We start from the raw sequence: 22,454 nt of genomic DNA, 5'->3' as shown, positions 1-22,454 counted from the left end.
GGGCAGTCTTTTGGGACTAAGCCCTTCACCTGTGGGATCTGATGCTACCCCCTGGTCAACAGTGTCAGAATTGGTTGAATTGCAGGTCACCCAACTGGTGTCAGAGAACTGCTTGGTAAGGTGAAATACCACACACACACACACGCACGCACGCACGCACGCACACACACATCCCACACCCACTGCTTTCTATGCTCCCCAAAACTCTTAAGAAATTTTGTGAAGCCTCCTTTCTCTGACAATCTCCTTCAACCCATCCAGTCACATCATCTCCAATACCATGTGGAAGTATGACAGCCATTTCTGTCTGTAGCTCTTCTGGCTGTGTTACGAATGAAAAAAAGAAGTGAATCATTCAACGTATCCAACACTTTTCTTACTCCACATTGAGTTTACCCCACACCTTCCCGCAAACTGTTCACAGTAAACTCATGTTTATTGAGTTTATTTATGTTATTATTATTTGTTATTATTATGTTAATAGATACAGATCTGTTCAAATAAAAACAGATTTTACATTTATTATTAATGTAACATGCTATGTAAATGTACAGGAGCCTGAGGAAAGCATTCTAGTACAAGTGCCTACTACAGTGTTTGTTAGTACTTAGCTTTCCTTTATTATGGCTTTTAAAAAGTGCATGATTCCTTTGGACCACTGTTTAGGAAAGATTAGAGATAAAACATTTCTAGTAATAAATTAGTCATTTGTATATAGGTTCAGATTAGAAAAAGTCAAATACTGAGAAAAATATATTTTAAATTAGCTCAATTTAAATATGGGGTCATTTCATGTAAATATCTAATTTCATGTAATTTGAATTTTCAGTGTTTCACTTATTTGATGTGCTAATTCCATTCCGCCAGGTCTTACTTCAGTAATTTCTCAACTATTCCAGGTAAGATATAAAAAGAATTCAACTCCTGTCAGTTACTTTATCTGTCTTCATGCAACCAGGATGAGAAAATTCTGCTCTCTACATGAGTCACAATAGGAAAATAATTCCCCCAATCCACTAGCAAGGAGAAAATAATACTATAGTTCAGAATAAGGCCTGCATGGCTGTGAACTTTCAAATTCTGATTCCAGAGCACTTCATTTCAGCAAACAAGGACTGAATCCTTTCAAAATTCAACCCTGGTTGAGAAACACTGAGGTCACAGGTAGAGCCACAAATGCAGAAGTTACAGACACTGACAAAAGTACCCCCGGTAAGGTGGCAGGGTTTTCAGGTGGTACCTTTCCTTCAACAGCAAATGCACTCAGGAGGTTCAGGAGCATGATTCAGTTTTTCTCAAAACATTGTGACATCTGCTGAATCTTCTTCTACTAGGCCTGCTGAGACCAGAGAAACCGATCACATTTTTCAAGCATGCTTTGTATCAAGGCTCTGAAATCCGAAAGAAAAGAAACAAGTGCATTTAGTTTTCGTTGTTTTTTCTTTACAAAACTTTTTAAAACCCACAAAGAATTAAAGGATTCAAAAAACTGACTGATTCTGTGCATCAAAAGACATAGTCAACAGAGTGAATCATGAATCTGATAAAGGGTAAATATCCAGAATATACAAAAAATTCATACATCAAAAAAACAATGCAATTAAAAAATAGGCAAATGGACATGAATAGACAGGTCTCCAAAGATGATATACAAACAGCCAACAAGTGTATGAAAAGATGCTCAACATCATTAATCATTAGGGAAATGCAAATAAAAACCGCAATGACTTCTCACCTCAAGCCCATGAGGGATTGCTACTATCAAAAAGAAAATAACTAGTGTTGGTGAGAACATGGAGAAAATGGAACCCTTGTGCACTACTGGTGGGAATGTAACACAGTGTAACCCTTATGGAAAACAGTATGACAGTTCCTCAAAAAATTAAAAATAGAATTCCATGTGTTCTAGCAATTCCACTTCTAGGTACACACCCAAAAGAATTAGAAGCAGAGTCTCCAAGAGACATCTGTATATCCATGTTCATAGCAGCATTACTCATAATAGCCACGAGGTAGAAGCATCCCAAGTGTCCATAAGATAGATGAATAGATAAACAAAACATGGTATGTCCACACAACGGAGTATTATTCAACCCTAAAAGGGAAGGAAATTCTGGCACATGCTGTAATATGAATGAACCTTAAAAACATTATGCTAAGTGAAATAAAAGCCAGTCACAAAAAGACAAGCACCATATGAATCCACTTATGTAAGATACTTATTAATACAGTAGTCCTCCTTTATCCACAGTTTTGTTTTCTATGGTTTCAGATACCCATGGTCAACCACGGTCCAGAAGCAAATGATCCTCCTTCTGATATATCATCAGAAGGTCAAGAATAGCCTAAGACTGGGGCGCCTGGGTGGCTCAGTTGGTTGAGCGACTGCCTTCGGCTCAGGTCATGATCCTGGAGTCCCGGGATCGAGTCCCGCATCAGGCTCCCTGCTCAGCGGGGAGTCTGCTTCTCCCTCTGACCCTCCCCCCTCTCATGCTCTATCTCATTCTCTCTCAAATAAATAAATAAAATCTTTAAAAAAAAAAGAACAGCCTAACACTATGTCACAATGCCTATGTCGTTCACCTCAGTTCACCTCATCACATGGGCATTTTAGCATCTCACACCATCACAAGAGGGGTGAGTACAGTACAGTAAGATATTTTGAAAGACAGAGAGAGAGAGAAATGGAGACAGAGAGAAAGACCACATTCACATAACCTTTACTATGGTATGCTGTCATAACTGTTCTATTTTATCAGTTATTATTAATCTCTTACTGTGTCTAATTTACAAATTAAACTATCATAGGTATGCACATATAGGAAACAACATAGTACATATAGGGTTCAGTAAATCCATGGTTTCAGGTATCCACTGGGAGTCTTGGGAAACATACCCCCTTGGATAAGGGGAGACCACTGCAGTCAAAATTACAGCGACAGAAGGCAGACTAGTGGCTGCCAGAAGCTGCACGGAGGGAGTGATGAGGAGTCGTTGCTTAACGCATAAAGTTGAAGTTTTGCAAGATGATATGGATATACCTTAACACTACTGAACCAAACACTTAAAAATGGTTAAGATGGTAAATTTTACGTTATCTGTATTTTACCACGATGAAAACAAAAACCAAAAAAGTCCTGAGACAATTTGACATTTGGTACTAGTAACCATCTTCGAGAACTAATACATGTCAACTTTGGGTATTCACACTGATCTGCAGTGTATCGGTCATGACTGTGAAACACAACATTACTTTAGGCTCATCCCTCAATCGACTTCATCAGCAGATGAGTCTCAGCCCCCTCAGCTGTTAGTGACCGGCTGGGGCTGAATGATCTCTAGAGCCCTACCCACTTCTGAAAATCTGTGAGCATCTACGTTCCCCAAGCACCTGTGGAAAGGGTGTGACAAGTATTACCTCTGCCTTTTCTCAGCAATCCTTAGGATATCACAGGTTCTGGTAAACCTTTCTGACAGCTCCAGGGTCAAACCACATTCCTGTAGCAGTGACCAGGCCCGATCTGGGCCCATGGCCTTAGCTAACAGGAGTGCCACATTCTCCATGTTGATGGGGGAAGGCCCATCACTGAAGTTTCCATTTGGTGACTTCTGGGGGGCCGGCTGTGTGCTCTTGTTCTGTACGAGATGTAGGAGAAGCTTCCATTCCTCCACAGTCTCTGGGATCCAGCCTACGCACACAGAGAAACACACACCTGTTAGCTCTAATGGCCCTTAGCACTCTGCCTGTGTGCAGGAGGTGGTCAAAACCATTTCTGAACACGTTTAATACCAAAACCTAAGAACATAATCTCATCATCCTAACACAAAGTTGCTTTCCGAACATTTGTTGAATAAATAATGATAAGGAGAAGTCACAATATTAGCTCCAAAATTCTTCTTCACTTGGCTCACTCAGGTATTTCCCAGGTATAGTCCAGGCTAGGCACCCAAGGTGCAGTGAGGGACCAACCAGACATGATGAGCCCTGCGTTCTTGTGGAGCTCACAGTCTAGTAAAGGGGGCAGAACCTTAGATAAACACAGAAATAAATCTGTACTTACAAACTGGGCTAAGTGCGATAAACATCAGGGAACCAGGGTGCCTGAGTGGCTCAGTCGGTTAAGCATCTGCCTTCAGCTCAGGTCTCAAGTCCCACACTGGGCTCCTTGCTCGGGGGGAGCCTGCTTCTCCCTCTGCCTGCCACTTCCCCCTGCTTGTGCTCTTGTGTTCTCTCTCTCAATAAATTAAATATTAAAAAAAAAAAAAAGATCAGGGAACCATTAGAGAGAATGGCAGGTTTGGGGGAGGATCTGAGAAAGGCTCCATGAGGAGGGACAGGTAAGCAGAGAGTTGAAAGACCAGGCAAGCTTAGAGAGCACGTGCCTGTGGCTCAACTATGGGCAGCTTGAGGTCGCAGGGCGTCAGGAACGGAAGGTGAAGGAGCCTGCATTTCCGACAAAGGAAACATGGAAGGTGACTTGAGACAGGACAGAACTTGAATTCAAGGAACTCAAAGAAAGGCCTACAGTGCACAAAGGCCTGGATTTTGAGTTCCATGTAAGGGGCTTCAAGGAGGAGAGCCACATCATCCAATTTTTGTAAAAGATCGCTTCTAGCTGCTACAGGGCAAATGGATTAAAGGTGGGAGAGAATGGAAACCAGATGACTTAATTCTGAGGTTCCTGCAGCCATCTAGGCAAGTAGCTAGGACCGGAGCTGGTGGTGGAGCAAAAGTAGGTACACAGACAGGAGATCTACATCTGGCAATAAAACCAACATGCCTTGAAGAGTGATTAATATGAGTTATGGGGAAACAGAAGTGTCAAGAAAAGACCCCCATTTAATATACCAAGGGTAAGAACAGCTGCTATTATTACTTTAACAAAATATTCAGACTATCTGGGCAGAAAAGATTTTAAGGGATACTTTCTTTATGCTTCCTAAATTTTGTTTTTATCTATAATAAACATCGTGTTGTAACTTGAAAAATATAAGCCATGTCTATCTTAACTATTCTGGTTATTTTTCAGGAGTGTATCCATGTCTACAGCTCTAGTCCTGTAGAACCTCCTGGCCCTCTTCTTCATTTCTGAAACAGATGATCTCAGTAATCTTTGCGATAGTTGGGACATCGGAAGCTAACACTTGCCAGTCAATTGGCTTCTCTGCCCTGTTCAAACTTTCCCTCTTCTACACCAACAGGGCTGAACCAGGCTGTAGGTCACACTGCTGAAAGAAGGACCCTGATGTCACACAGTTGGCATCTTTGCACTGAGACGAATAAAGCCACACTACAAAACACCCAAGACAGAGTCTCAAGCATCAGATATCAGTGTGTCAAAGCCTCGCCTTCTGATTGTCATTTTATCTGTGTTGGATTGATGAAAATTAAAAAAAATTTTTTTTAATTATCTAAATACCTGTGAAAGCTTAGGAAAAGCTGACTGCCACGCCACTTTAAGTTCATTTTGATGATATCTAACTTTTGGCTGTGTAAAAGGTTAGTGCTGAGAAAAGAATCTGAACAAAAACTTTAGACAGAGTCAGACCTGGGTCTGAACACCTGCTCCACCAGTGGTATGGCTTTGGGGAAACTAACTCTCCTTCCTCTAGGCCTCAGTTATAACTTCTGTAAATCAGAAATAACAGTAACTATTCCAAAGGCTTGTTATCTCATTTAAACGGCAAATGAAAAAGGACCTAGTATAGTGCCTAACACACAGTAGGCATTCATTAATAGAAAAGCTGCCTGTAGTTTATTCCTAATTATGATTTCATAATATACTAAGTGGTATAGATAAACGAACAAAACAAACAACAACAAAAAAACAAACCTCCAGGACGCCTGGGTGTCTCAGTTGGTTAAATGTCTGCCTTCAGCTTGGGTCATAGTCCCAGGGTCCTGGGATTGAGTCCTGTGTCGGGCTCCCTGCTCAGCAGGGAGCATGCTTCTCCCTCTCCCTCCGCCCCTCCCCTCGCTTCTGCTCTCTCTCACTCACTCTCTAATAAAATCTTAAAAAAAAACCCAAAACACAAAAACAACAACAAAAAACAAACCTCCACAAATCTGACAGCTAGCTAGAATTAGAGAATTACATACAGGATCATCAAAATGTTCACCAAATTTCTTTACTGAAAAGTCCACAGTGACTTCTAAAACACTACAACCAAGAGTAACCAGTTGGGATTTACATACCATTGTCCCCTTCCATCAGGCTCATATCATTTAGGTACACAATGTTGGTGAAGGCCTCTCTTCTTCTCTCTAGCTCCAAACAAAGAGAAAGATATCCAGGCCAGAAACTTTAAAGAGAACAAAGTTGAAAAAAGGAATCAAAACAGTGAATTTATCTGGAGCTCTGCTATTCAATATAGTAGATGCTAGCTACATGTGGCTACTTAAATTTAAATTAAGTAAAAAGTCAGTTCTTCAGCTGACCAATCCATATTTCAAGTTTTCAATAGCCAAAGTGGCTAGTGGCTACCATATTGGACAATGTAGTACAATATTTCCATTATCATAGACAGTTCTATTAGATAGCCCAATCTGGAGTGTTTAAGAAAAAAAAGAATAAAAGCTAGAGATAAATACTGACATTTGAGGCAAAGCACCAATTATGAAATATATAACCTTAAATACTTTATAAACTTTCAGATTTCTTCCCCAAATATGCAAACTATGGAAGTTTTCCTTGACTTTTTGCCCTCCTTCATTTGCTATACCCATTGTCTTTAAGTCTCACATTTTCCTTCAGAATGTCCCATTTCTTTCTCATGTATGACACCAGAAATGATCTCCAGAAAGCTCCATTTTTATCATGTCATTTCTGTACCCCAAGGTCTAAAAGGTCTCTACTGGCAACTAAATTCTTCTGATGAGCTTTCAAGGTCCTATATGATCTCATCACCCACCACACCCGACTAGTCTCATCTCTTATTATCAATGAACAAATATGTATCCAGTACCTACCACTGTATGAATTGACGCATTATGAGGAAAAAGGAAGACACAGGTCCCTAGCTCCAGAAGATGATAATCCAGGTGGAGCCATAAGGTAACACCACCAAGCAATAAAGAACTGATATGTGGTCCAGACAAAAAGCAATGTCAGTTTCTCCTGCTCCTGCTATTTCTCTCACCTGCCCTGCCCTCCTCTTGGGCTCCTTTAACAATATAAATCCTGTCCAGCCTTCAGGGCTTTTACCTCCAAAGTCTCACCTCCTCCTTAAGTCCTTCACCAGCACTTCTACTGAGCACATTCTGATCTCTCCCTTCTTGAGAACCCTGCATCAATTATCACACAGTCTGATGCTTAATTAAATACCACCTAAGTGCCTGAGAACTGGGGCTAGCTACTAAGTACCAGGGGGAGAGAGGAATTAGCAAGGGCCAGTCTCTTCTACGCAAAGAAAAAATACGCACGAAATTTAAAAAGACGTTTACTCTACTATTACTTAAAACAAAAGGTACTTTTCTGTAGTAAAGAGAATTCCCAAATGATAAAGCATACCAATTCAAGTCCTTTGCTACAAAGCTATTAAATAAGATGATTCTAATCCTAACTTCAGCTTCTAAAAATATTCTCACTTACCCATGAGACTTACAGATGTCAGTCATTTTCTCTTTGGTTGTAAAATCTGCAGGTAGTTTAATGAGATGAAGCATCAGCTGGCTATAACCCCACAAACACAAGTGTGAATGAGCCCTGTGAAATGAAAAGCTCTCAGTAAATGGAATAGGAAATACATTCTACAAAATGTTTATTCATCATCTAATAGGTAAGAACAGAGTTTAATTTTATTTGTTCCATTACTATTGTATTTTTCAAACATTTCTACTTGGCTTTTGAAAAATTAAAAATAGCTATTTTTCCTATACAAATTACCTGTTTATTTTTTTTATTTATTTTTTAAAAAGCTCTTTTTTAAAAAAAAAAATTTATTTATTTATTTGTCAGGGAGAGAGACCGCGCATACAAATGGGAAGGGGCAGACAGAGCAGGCAGAGGGAGAAGCAGGCTCCTCGCTGAGCAGGGAGACCGATGCGGGACTCGATCCCAGGACCCTGGGATCATGACCTGAGCCGAAGGCAGACGCCCAACTAACTGAACCACCCAGGCATCCCAATACCTGTTTATTTTTTAGTAACTTTTACTTTTATTTTAATTTTTATATGTATATCTGTCACTGACAGGTTTTATTTCCTAATTGTTTTGTAACTACATTCATCTAGTTAAATATAAATCTGGTTATACTTTTTCTCTCACTGTATTCCACTCATCCAAATTTTGGGCAACAATTCCTCTTTAGTTTCTTGCCATAAACCCTGGACAGGATCAGCTATATGAAAAGCTATAGGCAGCTAACTATATTTATATGTGGAAGGCATTAAACACCTTTAAAGGGATAAAGGCCTTCTTTATCACTAGTCTACAGTGGTACTTCAAATTTCTCTGTGGTTCTGTAAATATTTGGTGCTTGCTTGCTTGCTTGCTTATATGTCCTTAAAGTTTGCTGGTTGATTGAGGTTATTAATCACAATATGCAAATATGTAATTTTAATTTATGTCAATTCTGCTTTTCCAGTAAAATCGATTACCTGTTTATTTTTAAAAAATAGACATTTTAAGTAATCAAAAGCAAAAAAAGAAGCCTATAATTCATCACTCGTAGACAGCCATTGTATGTCCTTCTAGAGCTTTTGTCTAAGCATATAAGATAGGCACTTGGGGGGCTTTTAAAAAGCTTCTCCTAGAGGAAAATACAAGGAACATTTCTAATACATTACATGTATCAGTGTGTATTTTTTTATAGTTTTTTTTTTTCTTAGTCCCAAATCAAGCTATGTCTAGAAATTTTCTAGGAAAAAAAATACAATTTTCTTCCTCTAATACAGATTGAATCATCAAGGACTCTTAATGTGGATCCATGAAAGAGCTTCAGGGGGTCAGTTTAACCTGAAATCATGTGCAAAATTGTGCAGGGATATGCATTTTTCTGAGAGGAATCACCAGATTCTTGTAAGATCTGTAACTTAAAAAGTGTTCAGAACCACTAAGAAGTACACTCAGTCTCATTACTATTGTGACTTGAGTCAGTCTCTTCCACAGCTGTTCCTGAAGAAAGCCCAGAATGCTACATGTGAATAAAGCCATTTCATTCCAGAAGAACATCACAGCTTAGAAAGAGAATTTCTGTACCTGGGGTTTCCTTCATTGTCCATCGTGCTTGTGCTTGGGGGAGCATCGTGGGACATGGCCAAAAGCAGCCAATCCAATCTCAAAGACTCTGGTTGTAGAAGGGACTCAAGGAAGGATGGCCTAAAAGAAAGTTGGGGACAAAATCACCAATCTTCATGCTGAGAAAGGAGACATAAAACATGGGAATGTGAAGAAAATATTAGGGGATCAAAATAATAGATGAAAATGCTCTGCTACAAAATGTCTAGAAATGCAGGTGAAAATCTGACAGCCTTTTAAATGAAAAGATGAACTCAAGATAATAAGGAAAATGTCAAAGGGCAAAAAAAAAAAGAGACAGAGAGAGAAAGAAGGCCAGTATGGCACATGTAAATCAATCAGAGGAAAAAAGGTGGTGGCGGTGGGAGGGGGGGATGTTGCTGGTTTCAACAACCAAGGGTCATGCGGAAATAGGAAATGAGGCCTCAATCAAAAAAAGCAGCGAAGCTAGAACTCAGATCCACAAAAAGATGAGACCCCGCAAAAAGCTGGGATGTTATCAACAAAGAGGTGGCAATAAATCCACTCAGCCCAGACAACAAGGAAGCTTATCCGTCTTAGCGGAGGACCTGAAGCAGGGCTTTAATTTTACTCTGATCATTTGAGAATCCCTGAGCGGGGGGAGGGAAGAGAACATGGTCTGTGCACATTCAGTGTATGCTATGGACTGTGACAGAAGGGCAAGGACTGTAATCATCCTCTTCCATAGGAGGGGCCTCGGCTCTGTGGTAGTTGGCAGTAAAAACGTTACAACGGCTTCTACAAGGGAAATAATGCCCTATCAAAGCAAAGGGGAGTCTGCAAATGTTCTCGCCTTCTCACCGTTGGTCTTCAGGCCTCGATTTCACCAAACTGTCTAAATAGGCCAAAAACTGAGCAGGATGATGATGACAAAGTTGCATGACATCCGAAGGCAAAATAGATGGGTAAAACCTGATTAAGGACCGAAGGGCAGATTCTCCAAACTTCTCATACAATCTGCATTTAAAAACAAGTTAGTCCCCAACTTCAGTGAGATGATGTAACTTGGTTACATGTCTAAGCACTTATTAGAAATAAAAATAACAAGGCAACTGAGTAAAACTTTAGAGATTAAGACGCAAACAAAAAAACACATGCCTTATTCATATAAACAACATATATGACAACCTACCGGGCAGCATAAGCAATCAACAAAGGATTGCCAAAGGGGACAGAGTCATTCAATAACTTTAATCTTGTTGGTAAGTCTCCTTCTTCCATCTCCATATATGTAGGACTGGAACTTGCCATTTCTGAAAGATAAAGCACACCCTTTTCCTTTCATCTCATAGCTATAAATATTCAATTCATGAATATATTCATTCAACTATCATTAGTCATGGACCTCCTGGGTGCATGGCACAATGTTTAAGCATTGAAGGACAAAAAAAAAGAACAAGACACACAATCCCTACTTTTAAAGACCTTAAAATCAAATTGGGAGGCAAAGCACAGTGTAATTTTTTTAACAAGAGAAAAGAACACATAACCAATATATAAGCCACTATCACCCTCAAAAAAGGTAACATATATTAGAATATATGTGTTATACACTAAATCAATAGAACATATATATGTGTGTATATAATATGTACATACGTATATATATAGTATATATCAAGGCCAAATTTATCATTTTTCCTAGAACCCCATCTTTTTGAACAAAATAAAGTTAAAATTTCACCTATTTTTAATAAACATCAGTTACAGCCAAGTGTGAGTGATGATCTAGTTGAAACTTGTAGTTTAAAATATATATATATTATATATATAATACACACTCACATGAATCTACAGTGAGGTTTTTTTTAAGATTTTAAGTTATCTCTACACCCAACGTGGGGCTCGAATTTATAATTCAGAGATCAAAAGTTGCATGGTCCACTGACTAAGCCAGCCAGGAGCCCCTAAAATGAGTTTTTTGGAGTTTTCAACTGGCTCTGAAGACCGTTCCCCAAGAACAGTTCCAAAAGCTGTTTTCCTTAATGACATCATTAGCAAAAAGGTGGAACCTGTTCAGATCATTTCTAAAAACCCAACCTTCCATTTCTGATACAAGGTTTTTTAAAATCATTTTTCCCCAATTTCATTATTGCCTATTTGATTGTGTAAGGCAGTAAGTACTTGAACAAATTCAGAGAAGGCAACCAGCATTTACAGCTGGAGATGTGAGGGCAAGCTTTATAACTGGGTGGGGTAAGCCAAACGTCTCCCCCTAAATTCAAGCAAGCAGCTGCATCATCTCAAAGTACCCAACCCACTGGGGCTCTAGCCAGCTCTGGTAATAAGTTAACAACCACTCAGGCTGATCAGACTCTTTTCAGGGTTGGGTGTGATCCCATATGAGACAGATATTGCAAAGTTCCAATAAGTAATAATGTGAAACATTATAATGTGAACCTACTGGAAGAGAATTAAATTTTATTTCATGTAAAAGACAGTCTACCTCAACTTAGAGAAAGAAACTGAAATCATTTCTTATGCTTTTAACTGCTAAATGTGAACTGAAGCAGAATAATAACTACAGGTCATGTTTCTAGAAAACGTGAAGATCTTTAAGTCAGACAATATAAAAATGTATCTTTATTTGTGATTGTTAACTTTTGGTATATCAATTAGTCAAAAACATGGGACTATACATTGGAAAGAGCATGCATGGTCTGAAGTATGAGAGCCGGTTTCCACAGGAGGATGACACATACTTTCAGTCAAGTGTGAAATGGAGACTGCTGTTAATCCACCAAAATCCCTGAGATAGACATGCAAGCTCTTCACCCGTACCATTCCCTTCCTTCTAGACACCTGGAGAGCTTACATTTCCCAGTCTCTTTCACAGGTAAGGGGACCATGTGATAAAATTCTCACCAATGTGACATTAAAAGGAGAGATGTCAGGCACTACAAGGTCAGGCCTCTAAGAGGGCATAGCATGTTTGCCCCTTCCACATGCATTCCCCTGGACATAGCAATCCATTCTCAATCACAGGCCCAAAGGAAGAAGGAGTTCAAAGAAATGGAAGAAACTTGGAACCCTGGATTACCACATGGAAGAGAGCTTCTTCATGGAAACGAACTTCTATTGTATCCGAGTTATTGGGAGGTATTTACTACAGCAGTTTAGCCTGCTCAACTATTACAATCTCTCTGTGCCTCAGTTTCTTCACCCATTAAATGGAATAACACCACCTACTCTGAAGACACTTGTAAGGAAGAAATGAGATGATGCCTATGAAGTGTTTAGCATAATATCTGATGCACAGTAAGTACTCAATAAATGGCATAGACTATCTCTGCATTAGTAAATTACATAAAGGATTTTCTTGTTTTTATATATCTGCATTTATAAAATGTTTTACTTTAACCCCAACTTCTCCAACATTGCTATATACATTTTCTGAGTATGACTGTGAGAGAAATAAAATGAATTACTTATAATACCATTGCAAATGAAACCAATGTTTGAAAAACTATTAAAAATTAATAAACTGAGGGGGAAACGGAATGGAGGTTGCCCAGAATAGAAGTGATTTTGTACTTAAGTTTTTTTCTTTAAATGTGAAAATGCTAAGATGCTAGTGTTCTCTACATTAATTTCTATTTGATAAGGCAATCTGATTATTACCTGTCAATCCTTCAATAAAAGTATCCCAAACACAAGGACTGCTAGCATAACCAAGCTTGATACTCTCTTTTGCTCTTTTCAAGTCCAGGAGAAAAAAGTACTTCTTTATGAACTGGCAAGCCAGAATTTCAGGAGAGTACTGCTGCAGAGTGTGGTCCACACATCCACTTGTGCTTTTGGTCTCAGAATTCAATACATTCAATTCCAAACACAACGTTGTCAATTCAGCCAGGTCCTTCTGAAGACCATTAGCTATGCTGCACGGAGAACAGACTTGGAAAAGGTCATCCAGGGGCTCCCTCAGACTATTTGTAGATTCACATGCTGTTGGATCAACAGGTCCTTCATTGCCTAAAGACTCTCTTTTTTCTTTTTCATTATCTTCATCTAGTATTTCTTTTTTTGACTGGTCAAACAATAGCACATCCTGGTTTGATGTCGTGGATGAGTTGCCAGTATCTGAAATACCTGAAAAGTCCTTCACAGCAAACGTTTTTTCTAACTGTGAAAGCCACTTCTGTAAGACCATCCTCAGAGATGTGGGTTCAAACAAAACCAGCGGGTCCTGTAGCTTGGTCCTACACAAAACAGACAATGCAATTTATGCTCCATGTGTTTTTTTAAAACAAATTATTTCATGCTAAACAAACCTACTGGATAAAACATACTTCTTGGGGGGCGCCTGGGTGGCTCAGTTGGTTAAGCGACTGCCTTCGGCTCAGGTCATGATCCTGGAGTCCCGGGATCGAGTCCCGCATCGGGCTCCCTGCTCAGCGGGGAGTCTGCTTCTCCCTCTGACCCTCTTCCCTCTCATGCTCTCTATCTCTCATTCTCTCTCTCTCAAATAAATAAATAAAATCTTTAAAAAAAAAAAAAAACATACTTCTTGGAAATAAATGTTACTTTTAAACTCTTCAACAATTATCTCAGCAAGATGAAAATACAGAGAGTGTTAACTTTAATACTAACTGCTGAATTTCAATTACAAATGAGACTACCTCTGCCCCCACAGTCTCAGGACCACTACTGATGACCTCAAAGTCATTCCCATTCACTATAAAACTCTCTCATTCATAAATACTCACATTGCTTCTGCTGTTGCTACTTTGAGCTCTTGGAGCTTGTCTTCTTCTGGAGGTTGACTAATTACTTCTTTTTTGCCCCTAGAAAGTGTGAAAAGAGTTAAAGGGGATTACAGCGTCCTTAGACGCTGTTTCTAAGTGGCAAGTATTGTACTTAATATTACATGACACAAACAGAGGAGTACAAAAAATGGTCCACAGCCTCAAATTGAGTAAACTCAAGTGAGAAAGAAAGGTATGCAAACAACTAACTATAACATAAATGAGAATAAAACAAATGCTAAAGAGCAACACAAGCATTGTGCTATGTAAGCACAGGACAAGGAGTAATTATTCTGGGGCACCTGGGTGGCTCAGTCATTAAGTGTCTGCCCTCGGCTCAGGTCATGATCTCAGGGTCCTGGGAGCTCCCTGCTCCGTGGAAAGCCTGCTTCCCCCTCTCCCACTCCCCCTGCTTGTGTTCCCTCTTTCACTGTCTCCCTCTGTCAAAAAATAAATAAAATCTTAAAAAAAAAAAAAAAAGAGTAATTATTCTGATGAGGCAATCAAGGGATGCCTTCCCCTGGAGGCGGTACATGTGTTAGGAAAAAAGGGGGGATGGGTGGGGGGAACAGTGTGCAGGTGAAAGAAACAACATAAAGAAAGGTAGTGAAGTGTACCCACTTAGAGCGCTTGGAAGGATGTGGCTGGAAATGAGGCTGGAAAGGGGGGCTAAGGTCAGACTGAGGGCTGCCTTCAATGCCACAGCAATACCTGTACTTTTTTTTTTTTTTTGGTCCTATAAATACATGGATTCACGAAACTATTCTATTTCATCTGACTGTCCACATACACTGGGCCTGTGGGGCACTCAGTCCCTAGTGCTGAGCTTGCATGCTTCTAATGCTCAGATCCCCTAACTGTGAGTTAGGGCAGAGACCAGGTGGGCAGACACTTCACACTATGCCAGACCAAGGGCTCTGCCACCACTCCACTACGCGAGGACGATGGCACCAGCATATTGTTAAGAAGATACCTGGCAAGACCTCAGTGCCAATGCTCTCATTTCACAGGCCAGAGAGCATTAGTGACTTACCCAAGGCCACATGCTAGTCAGAAGCACAGCAAGGACAGGGCCTCGACCACTGGTCATCCTACTCTTATCTAATACTCTTCTCTAACAGCCCAGAAGTTTGAAGAGATTTGGAGGAGAGGGAAGCTATGCAAGGATGAAAAAGGTGCTCAACTAAAACTCTCTCTCAAAAGATTTGCTATGGATAGATGTCATTTTCCAAAACTTACTTTATGGTATTCACATTTTTTATGAGCTACACAATCTACAATGAACAGGGTCATACATGTGCCTTCTCCAATAGCACAGAGTCTAAGGCTTTCTTCAAAATGCCAGCTGAGTCCTCTAGCATTTACCCAGATTTATATGCAAGAGCTTACTCAGTGTCTTGTTCCTTTGGGCAGGTGCCTGGACTCATCTCGTCTTCACAGAACTGCTCATCACCTCTGGGTTCTGGTCTTATTTTCAGATCAGGGCTTGTATGAAGGGTGCCAATCTTCTCAGTAGTTTTACGCACAAAGCTAGAAACACTGGAAGTCAAATACCAAAAAAACCTTCATTACTCCCAAGAATGAAAAATTCAGTACCTGAGTTCTCTATGTTCCTGTTAGTCCTAGAAAGGCAACTCGGACTGAATAGAAAGACTATGCTTATAGCAACTTCCCTAATCAACTATGTATTTCATATAAGGCCCATGTAAAATTTAGAGTATAATAAAGATTCACTTCATTTACTAAACTGCTTTGATTCGGTACTAAAGAAAGTCTTTAACTCCAGATATGTCTACAATGTTTCTGTCAATTTAGGCAAAGGAGGCCATGTGATCACCTGACCCATCCTGGCCAGAGAAATAGCAGAATTTCTCCATGAAACTCAGTGGCTAACTAGTAACAATATACCTTCCTTTACAAGCAAAACTGCATCTGGTAATCGAATCACTGTATTGTACATCTGAAACTAATGTAACACTGTATGTTAACTATACTGGAATTAAAATTAAAAAACAAACAAACAAAACAAAAACCCATAAAAGACTCAGATAAGCAGTTAAGTAGCTTTACAAAATCTTTTCTCTCAAACTCGAACGCCAATTCTAGGCCCATGGAGTAGTTAGAAAGACTTCTGAAGAGTCTCCAATTCTGAGCCCAAACTGAGAAAGGATCAAGAAAAGACTAATGATATATAGAAACTGTTCCTATCAGGGATGAGGGAAAAACAGATTTTTCAAACTTTTGCTCTGTCTGGGGTGGAGGGCACATTTTAAAACAATTCAAATATCCAACTGCTCAAAGAGGGAAGCTAAATTGCCCAAGATGGAAATGAGAAGTTAATAGCCTCAGGTAACAGGTTATATGAGAAATAACCTAGAGGCTTTCATTTTTTCTCATTTAAAATATCTTTCCAAGGGCACCTGGTGGCTCAGTCAGTTAAGCATCAGCCTTTGGCTTGGGTCATGATACTGGGGTCCTGGGATCAAGCTCCATGTCGCATTGGCATCAGGCTCCCTGCTCAGCGGGGAGTCAGCTTCTCCCTCTCCCTCTGCCCCTCCCCCCCCACTCGCGTGCATTCTGTCTCAGATAAATATCTTTTTAAAAATAAATTAACTAAATAAATGTCTTTCCATTCTCAGCACAAAAGTACCTAATGTGACAACTGAAGTGAAACAAGAAATGGGATTCAGTGACAAGACTAACTTACCTTTCCTTGACAGCCTGAAGAGACACAAGAGGAGATGGAGAACGAAATGATAGCGGGATGCCGAAGGGGAGAAAAGTTTCGTTCTTATCTGTCTCAAATGTCACAGGAGCATGAGAAACACTGTCTAATGAATGGAATCGAGGGAAAAAGAAACAAAATTTAATCGCACAAGGTTTTTTTAACCTTTAAAAAAATTCTGAAATGAATAAACCAGAGGAAATGAAGAGTTCCATACCAAAATCACAACTGACCCAGATACAAATGAGCAGAACACAGGTTTACAAGATGCATGGGATGGTCCACATATAAAACACTTAGGCAGGTACCTTCATTTTCCTACTAACCCTGAATCCCCATAAGTCAAAAAGAAGGTTTAGAGTCTCTATTAATCTCTTCTCAACAGTTCATCACAGGAATACTCGAACATCGAAAAGTGAAGGCAATGACCCCCAAAACTGTAGTAATTTTTCAATCCTGATGGAAAATAATTTGGTTAGTCAAGATAAAATTATTCTACTTCACTGGTTAATGACCTCCTTTCTTAACTTTTCCAGCACTTTGATGCATGATCATAATTAGGGACTGTATCAATGTTAGCCTGAACAGGAGGGTGAAAAACACAACTAAACATAAACCCATTCTTTCAGTGGCAAGCAGATCTACAGGTCTGAGTGGAAAGTCTATCAACATAATAAAGATTATCACCACCACACAAAAAACTTAATGCATAAGTTAATCCTGGCAAATAGAAGTCACAGAAAATAACTGCTTCCTATCAGCAACCAACAAAGCACACCACCATCACCTTCATTTCCGTGTGAGCTCCAACACTGATCTGGTTGGTCCTCTTCTTGAGGTGAGGTGAATTCTTTGAGTCTCTCATCTTCGGAGAGGGTCTGACTATGAAGGGAACAAGAGTCTTCATCTGACTGACTGCTTCTTCTACTGCTAATGATCCGATAAATACCAGAGTCCAAGATGCTGAAACTTTCCTAAAAATAAAAAAGATCCCCCAAAAATCGAAGTGAAACTTCCCTTTATAACACAAAAAAAAATTTTTTTAAAAGAACAACCAACACGAGTAAGTAGCAAGTCAATAACAACAATTACGGTTTAACAAGGTTTAGGTCCCTGGCAGCTGGCTCACACTCACGGATTGATGACAGCCCGCTACCGTCTTTCCCTAGCTTGCCTCCATGAATCCTGGCAGTGAGAATGGGGCTGCAAGGAGACAATCCTGAGCTGCACTATGACTCTAATTAGCATGAAGCATCCGAAATCACGTATTAGGAGCAACTTAACTTGAGCTGCTGGCTATATGAGGTACATGTGGAAACAGAATATAATAAACAATGAGACAAAATGTGGCTCCAAGATACACATAAATGGAGGCTTCATAAGGGCTGCCCAACAGCTGAAAGAAAGCCTCCTCTTGGCAACTCTCCCCCCACCCCAAATCTACTACATGGAGAGAAAGGTAAGCTTTGGGATCTTAAGAGATATTTGAGTACAACCTAAGGAAGAAAAACCGTACCGTGCAGATAAACCTTTTAAAAAGTAAAAATACCTACATGTGACGAAATGGAGCTTCTTCTACTGCTGCAAGCTGAATCCAAAGGTTCAAATTTTAAGATCAATTCTTCCAGTTGAGAAATTAGATTATTATAGGTTGTGACGTCCAGCTGAGACTTCAAATGCTCCAATTTATCCACAGTCAAAGATTTTCTTCCCTAATGAAAGGATTAAGTGGAAACCAAATAGAATAGCTTACTATTTATAACTAAATCTAAATTCAGTGGCCAATATACTGAAAGAGGTTTAACAGAGAAGATAAAACCTCAAAGGTGCTTTAAAGAGGTTTAATAAGCTAGTGAAGGACTTAATGAGAATGATTTTAGGAATTAAGAGTTACCGTATACACAATCATCCCCCTTAAAACAAGGCCTGAAATTCAAGTAAGTTTCTCAGAAAATGTAAAAAAATTTTTTAAATGGGAAGTATACCCTTTTTCTTACCCTCCACCCACTCCTAGATTTGTCTGTCATGCCTCCTTTAGGGATTTATTGCTGCTTTACCTGTAGGTCATACAGACAGGGCTAATAAAGACAATAAACTTTATAGCACACTTCCACCAGCTAGGGTAATTCTAACAACCCAGGTGAACATGTAAGCTCTCTGACTCACTCTGCTGGCAATAATAGAGTTTTGGAAAAGACAGCAAGTGCGAGCAGCCAGGTTCCACAGGCCTCTCCTCAGCAGGCGTTCCACACAGCGTTCCACAGACAACAGAGAAAGATGTGAGACTTTCCCGTTTAGGTGCAAACAGAACAGCTCATTCTTGCAGACAGCCACATCCTGAATATCTACAAAACCCACAGGGGTGAACACAGAGAAGGTTAACCAAATACTCCTTTTCCATGTTGGTAAGGACTGAAATTATTCTAATAAATTCACTTTTTATATTGAGTTTGGCTTGCCTGAATTTCATCTCTATTATACCTGCAATTCAATGAAGAAATCATATTTTAGACAATTCTAAAAAGATCAAAAATAAAAGAGAGACAAAACCACATCTCTCTTATCTAAAATTCTATGTTTAAAATGCTACTTTCTGGGGCACCTGGGTGGCTCAGTTGGTTAAGTGTCTGCCTTCAGCTCAGGTCATGATCCCAGAGTCCCGAGATCAAGCCCGACGTCAGGCTCCCTGCTCAGCAGGGAGCCTACTTCTCCCTCTGCCCTTCACCCTGCTTGTGCTCTCTCTCTCGTTCTCAAATAAATTTTTTTAAAAAATGCTTTCTAAACAAAACAAATGAGCAAAGGAAAAAGAGAGAAAGAGACAAACCAAGAAAGAGACTCTTAATTACAGAGAACAAACTGATGATCACCAGAGGGGAGGCTGGTGGGGGAATGGGTGAAATAGGTGATGGGGATTGAGTGCACTTGTCGTGGTGAGCACATGGTGATGTATAAAATTGTTGAATCACTATACTGTACATCTGAAACTAATATTACACTGTATGATAACTATACTGGAATTAAAAATAGTAATAGTAAAATAAAATGCCACTTTCTGTGAAAATAAATTGGGGCTTTAAAAGAGCACTCTACATTAGAGATGAGATGACAACATTTCTGAGAGTTACAATCTGATGTCAATGAATGGATTTTAACACAGTATGTAAATTGAGAGTTCATGAGAAAATACCTATCTTGGCAGAACATCATGAAAGAACCTAAAAGCCTAGTTTTTGATCTCACTTATAGGTGCAATCTAAAAAAGCCAAACAAGCAGAAGCAGAGTAGAATGGTGGAAACCAGGGACTAGAGGGATGGGGGATATTGGTCAAGGGGTACACACTTGCAATTAGAAGACAAATAAGCTAGAGGTCTAATGCACAGCATCGTGATTACAGTTAATACTGTATCATATAATGCAAAGCTGCTAAGAGACTAGATCTTAAAAGTTCTCATCACAAAAGACAGTAATCATATTGCAATATATAGCTGACCCTTGAACAACCTGGGTTTGAATGGCATGGGTCCATGGATATGCAAATTTTTTTCAATTAATACGGTGTACTAAATATATTTTCTCTTTCCTGTGATTTTCTTAATAATGTTCTCTAGCTTACTTTATTGTAAGAATACAGCAAATAATACATATAACATACAAAGGATGTTAATAGCAAGGTCAACAGCAGGCTATTAGTAGTAAAGTTTTGGGGGAGTCAAAAGTTACATGCAGGTTTTTGACTGCACAGGGGTCTATGGCCTTAAGTCCCCACGTTGTTCAAGGGTTAACTATATAACTATCAAATCAATACTTTGTATACTTTAAACTCATACACTGTATATGTCAATTTTTAAAAAACAAACTTGTTTTCGAGGGACAACTTTAGCAACTTAATCCACAAGAAATCAGTATTAATCAGATCAATAAGTAACGGTTCCTCTTTCTTACATTTCTACAATGTAGAAAATGACCCAAAAGGATAAGATATATTCTCTGAGTTAGCAATGCTAATGATGCAAGATTTCTTTCATTTTTGGTTTAAACTAAAAAAAAACAGATTTTCTCTGCCTCAGTCATGTAAAATGCTATTCCCACATGGACTTTTTTTTTTTAAGATTTTATTCATTTTTTTATTTGACAGAGAGAGAGCACAAGCAGGGGGAGCCGCAGGCAGAGGGAGAGGGAGAAGCAGACTCCCCGCTGAGCGGGGAGCCCGATGCAGGGCTCGATCCCAGGACCCTGGGATCAGGACCTGAGCAGAAGGCAGACGTTGAACTGTCTGAGCCACCCAGGTGCACCCCCCCCAAGGTCTTCTTGAACCTCAAACTATTAAGTCACAAAACGGAAGCTAAAGCAAGACTTCTAATGGGGATAAAGATTCAGGGTAAATAGAAGGAAAAAATTAACCCATTCAATCTTTAGCAGTAGTTACTAATATTTAAGAATAAGTGAAAATTTTATTTAAAATTATCCATGAAGGGGCACCATGGGGAGGCACAGTCGCTTAAGCAACTGACTCTTCAGCCCAGGTCTTGATCTCAGGGTTCTGAGTTCAGGCCCCATCTTGGGTTCTGTGCATGGAGCCTACTTAAAAAATAAAAAAATAAAATTATCCATGAAAAACTGAATAACTGAACACAAATTCACAAGCGTATGCTTGGGAAATACATTACAATGGGAAACATCTAGGACGTTAATCTTTTTTTTTTTAAGATTTTTATTTATTTGAGAGAGACAGCAAGTGAGAGAGAGAGAGTGCACGAGCAGGGTGAGGGGTAGAGGGAGAAGCAGACCCTCGCTATGCAGGGAGCCCGATGTGGGGCTCACTCCCAGGACTCTGGTATCATGACCTGAGCTGGAGGTAGATGCTTAACTGAGCCACCCAGGCGCCCCGACATTAATCTTTAAAAGAAACGCCACCTCAGTCTATTTTTCTACTTTTCACACTGCAAAAGAATTCTCCTATGATAATTGAATCTTTCACAAGCATGAGATTAAAAATTACAAGGAAGGGGACACCTGGGTGGCTCAGTCGGTTAAGCATCTGCCTTTGGCTCAGGTCATGATCCCAGCCTTCTCCCCCTGCTCATGCTTTCTCTCTCTCAAATAAGTAAATAAAATCCTTAAAAATAAAATAAAATTACATAAAGAAAAATATAATTACCTTTGACTTCACTCCAGAGAAGAACTTGAACATTGTGAGGAATAAAAATATAAATTCCTCTTTCTGTCCAAGTCAGTACACAGTGCTCACTACCAAAGAAAAGGGAAGAAGTTAAGAAAATTCTAGTTTGCATGGATACAGAAGTTTATGATCTAATTCCCTGAATTCAGACCCTCACGTCAGCTATTAAATTGAGACTGTACAAAGAAAATACAACAGTGATCCAGTTAATCAAGTCCTAACACCTCTTTCATGTCTGTAACAAGAGCCCCTTAAAAAATAGCATAATATGGTACTAAATTGGGAAAACTTTAGATACATACACTAAAAGCCTTCTAAAAAAAGAAAAGGCTGGTACTTTATCTAATGTTTGTTAAAGCACCTAAACTTCCCATCACTAGTATGAAAAGGGCACATTTAAAATGACTACGCACCTCACCACAAATCACTGCTCTAGTGAGCCGCACTTAGGGATGGTAGTATTTTGATGCCCTTAGTTGTGTGCAGGCAATAAAAGGCTGAAAACTCCTGGTCAACTATCTGCCAGGAGCTTTATCAAAGGTTC

The 22,454-nt window shown here is 39.5% G+C and overlaps 1 protein-coding gene across 4 annotated transcripts in view; it reads right to left on the bottom strand.

The window, feature by feature from the left end:
• Positions 1-495: 495 nt before the first annotated feature.
• The window catches only part of HPS5 (HPS5 biogenesis of lysosomal organelles complex 2 subunit 2), a 46,719-nt gene continuing 24,760 nt past the window's right edge, over positions 496-22,454 (bottom strand). For all 4 annotated transcript variants that reach the window (XM_028117683.2, XM_028117680.2, XM_028117681.1 and 1 more), the window contains 15 exons: positions 21,890-21,978; positions 18,897-19,075; positions 18,284-18,442; positions 17,518-17,704; positions 16,713-16,836; positions 15,395-15,544; positions 13,967-14,044; positions 12,882-13,459; positions 10,393-10,513; positions 10,062-10,217; positions 9,201-9,320; positions 7,593-7,706; positions 6,197-6,303; positions 3,419-3,689; positions 496-1,391 (listed from right to left, as the gene is read on the bottom strand). In XM_028117683.2, coding sequence (XP_027973484.1) covers positions 1,331-1,391; positions 3,419-3,689; positions 6,197-6,303; positions 7,593-7,706; positions 9,201-9,320; positions 10,062-10,217; positions 10,393-10,513; positions 12,882-13,459; positions 13,967-14,044; positions 15,395-15,544; positions 16,713-16,836; positions 17,518-17,704; positions 18,284-18,442; positions 18,897-19,075; positions 21,890-21,978 — 2,494 coding nt within the window. In that variant the 3' untranslated portion in view covers positions 496-1,330. The remainder of the gene's footprint in view (positions 1,392-3,418; positions 3,690-6,196; positions 6,304-7,592; positions 7,707-9,200; positions 9,321-10,061; positions 10,218-10,392; positions 10,514-12,881; positions 13,460-13,966; positions 14,045-15,394; positions 15,545-16,712; positions 16,837-17,517; positions 17,705-18,283; positions 18,443-18,896; positions 19,076-21,889; positions 21,979-22,454) is intronic.

The sequence above is a fragment of the Eumetopias jubatus genome, unplaced genomic scaffold, assembly GCF_037043125.1.
Source record: "Eumetopias jubatus isolate StellerSeaLion01/CBP00866 unplaced genomic scaffold, mEumJub1_p1.0 scaffold_13, whole genome shotgun sequence".
Lineage (NCBI taxonomy): Eukaryota > Metazoa > Chordata > Mammalia > Carnivora > Otariidae > Eumetopias > Eumetopias jubatus.
The sequence above is the reverse complement of the archived record's forward strand: the minus strand, read 5'-3'. Positions and strand labels throughout refer to the sequence as shown.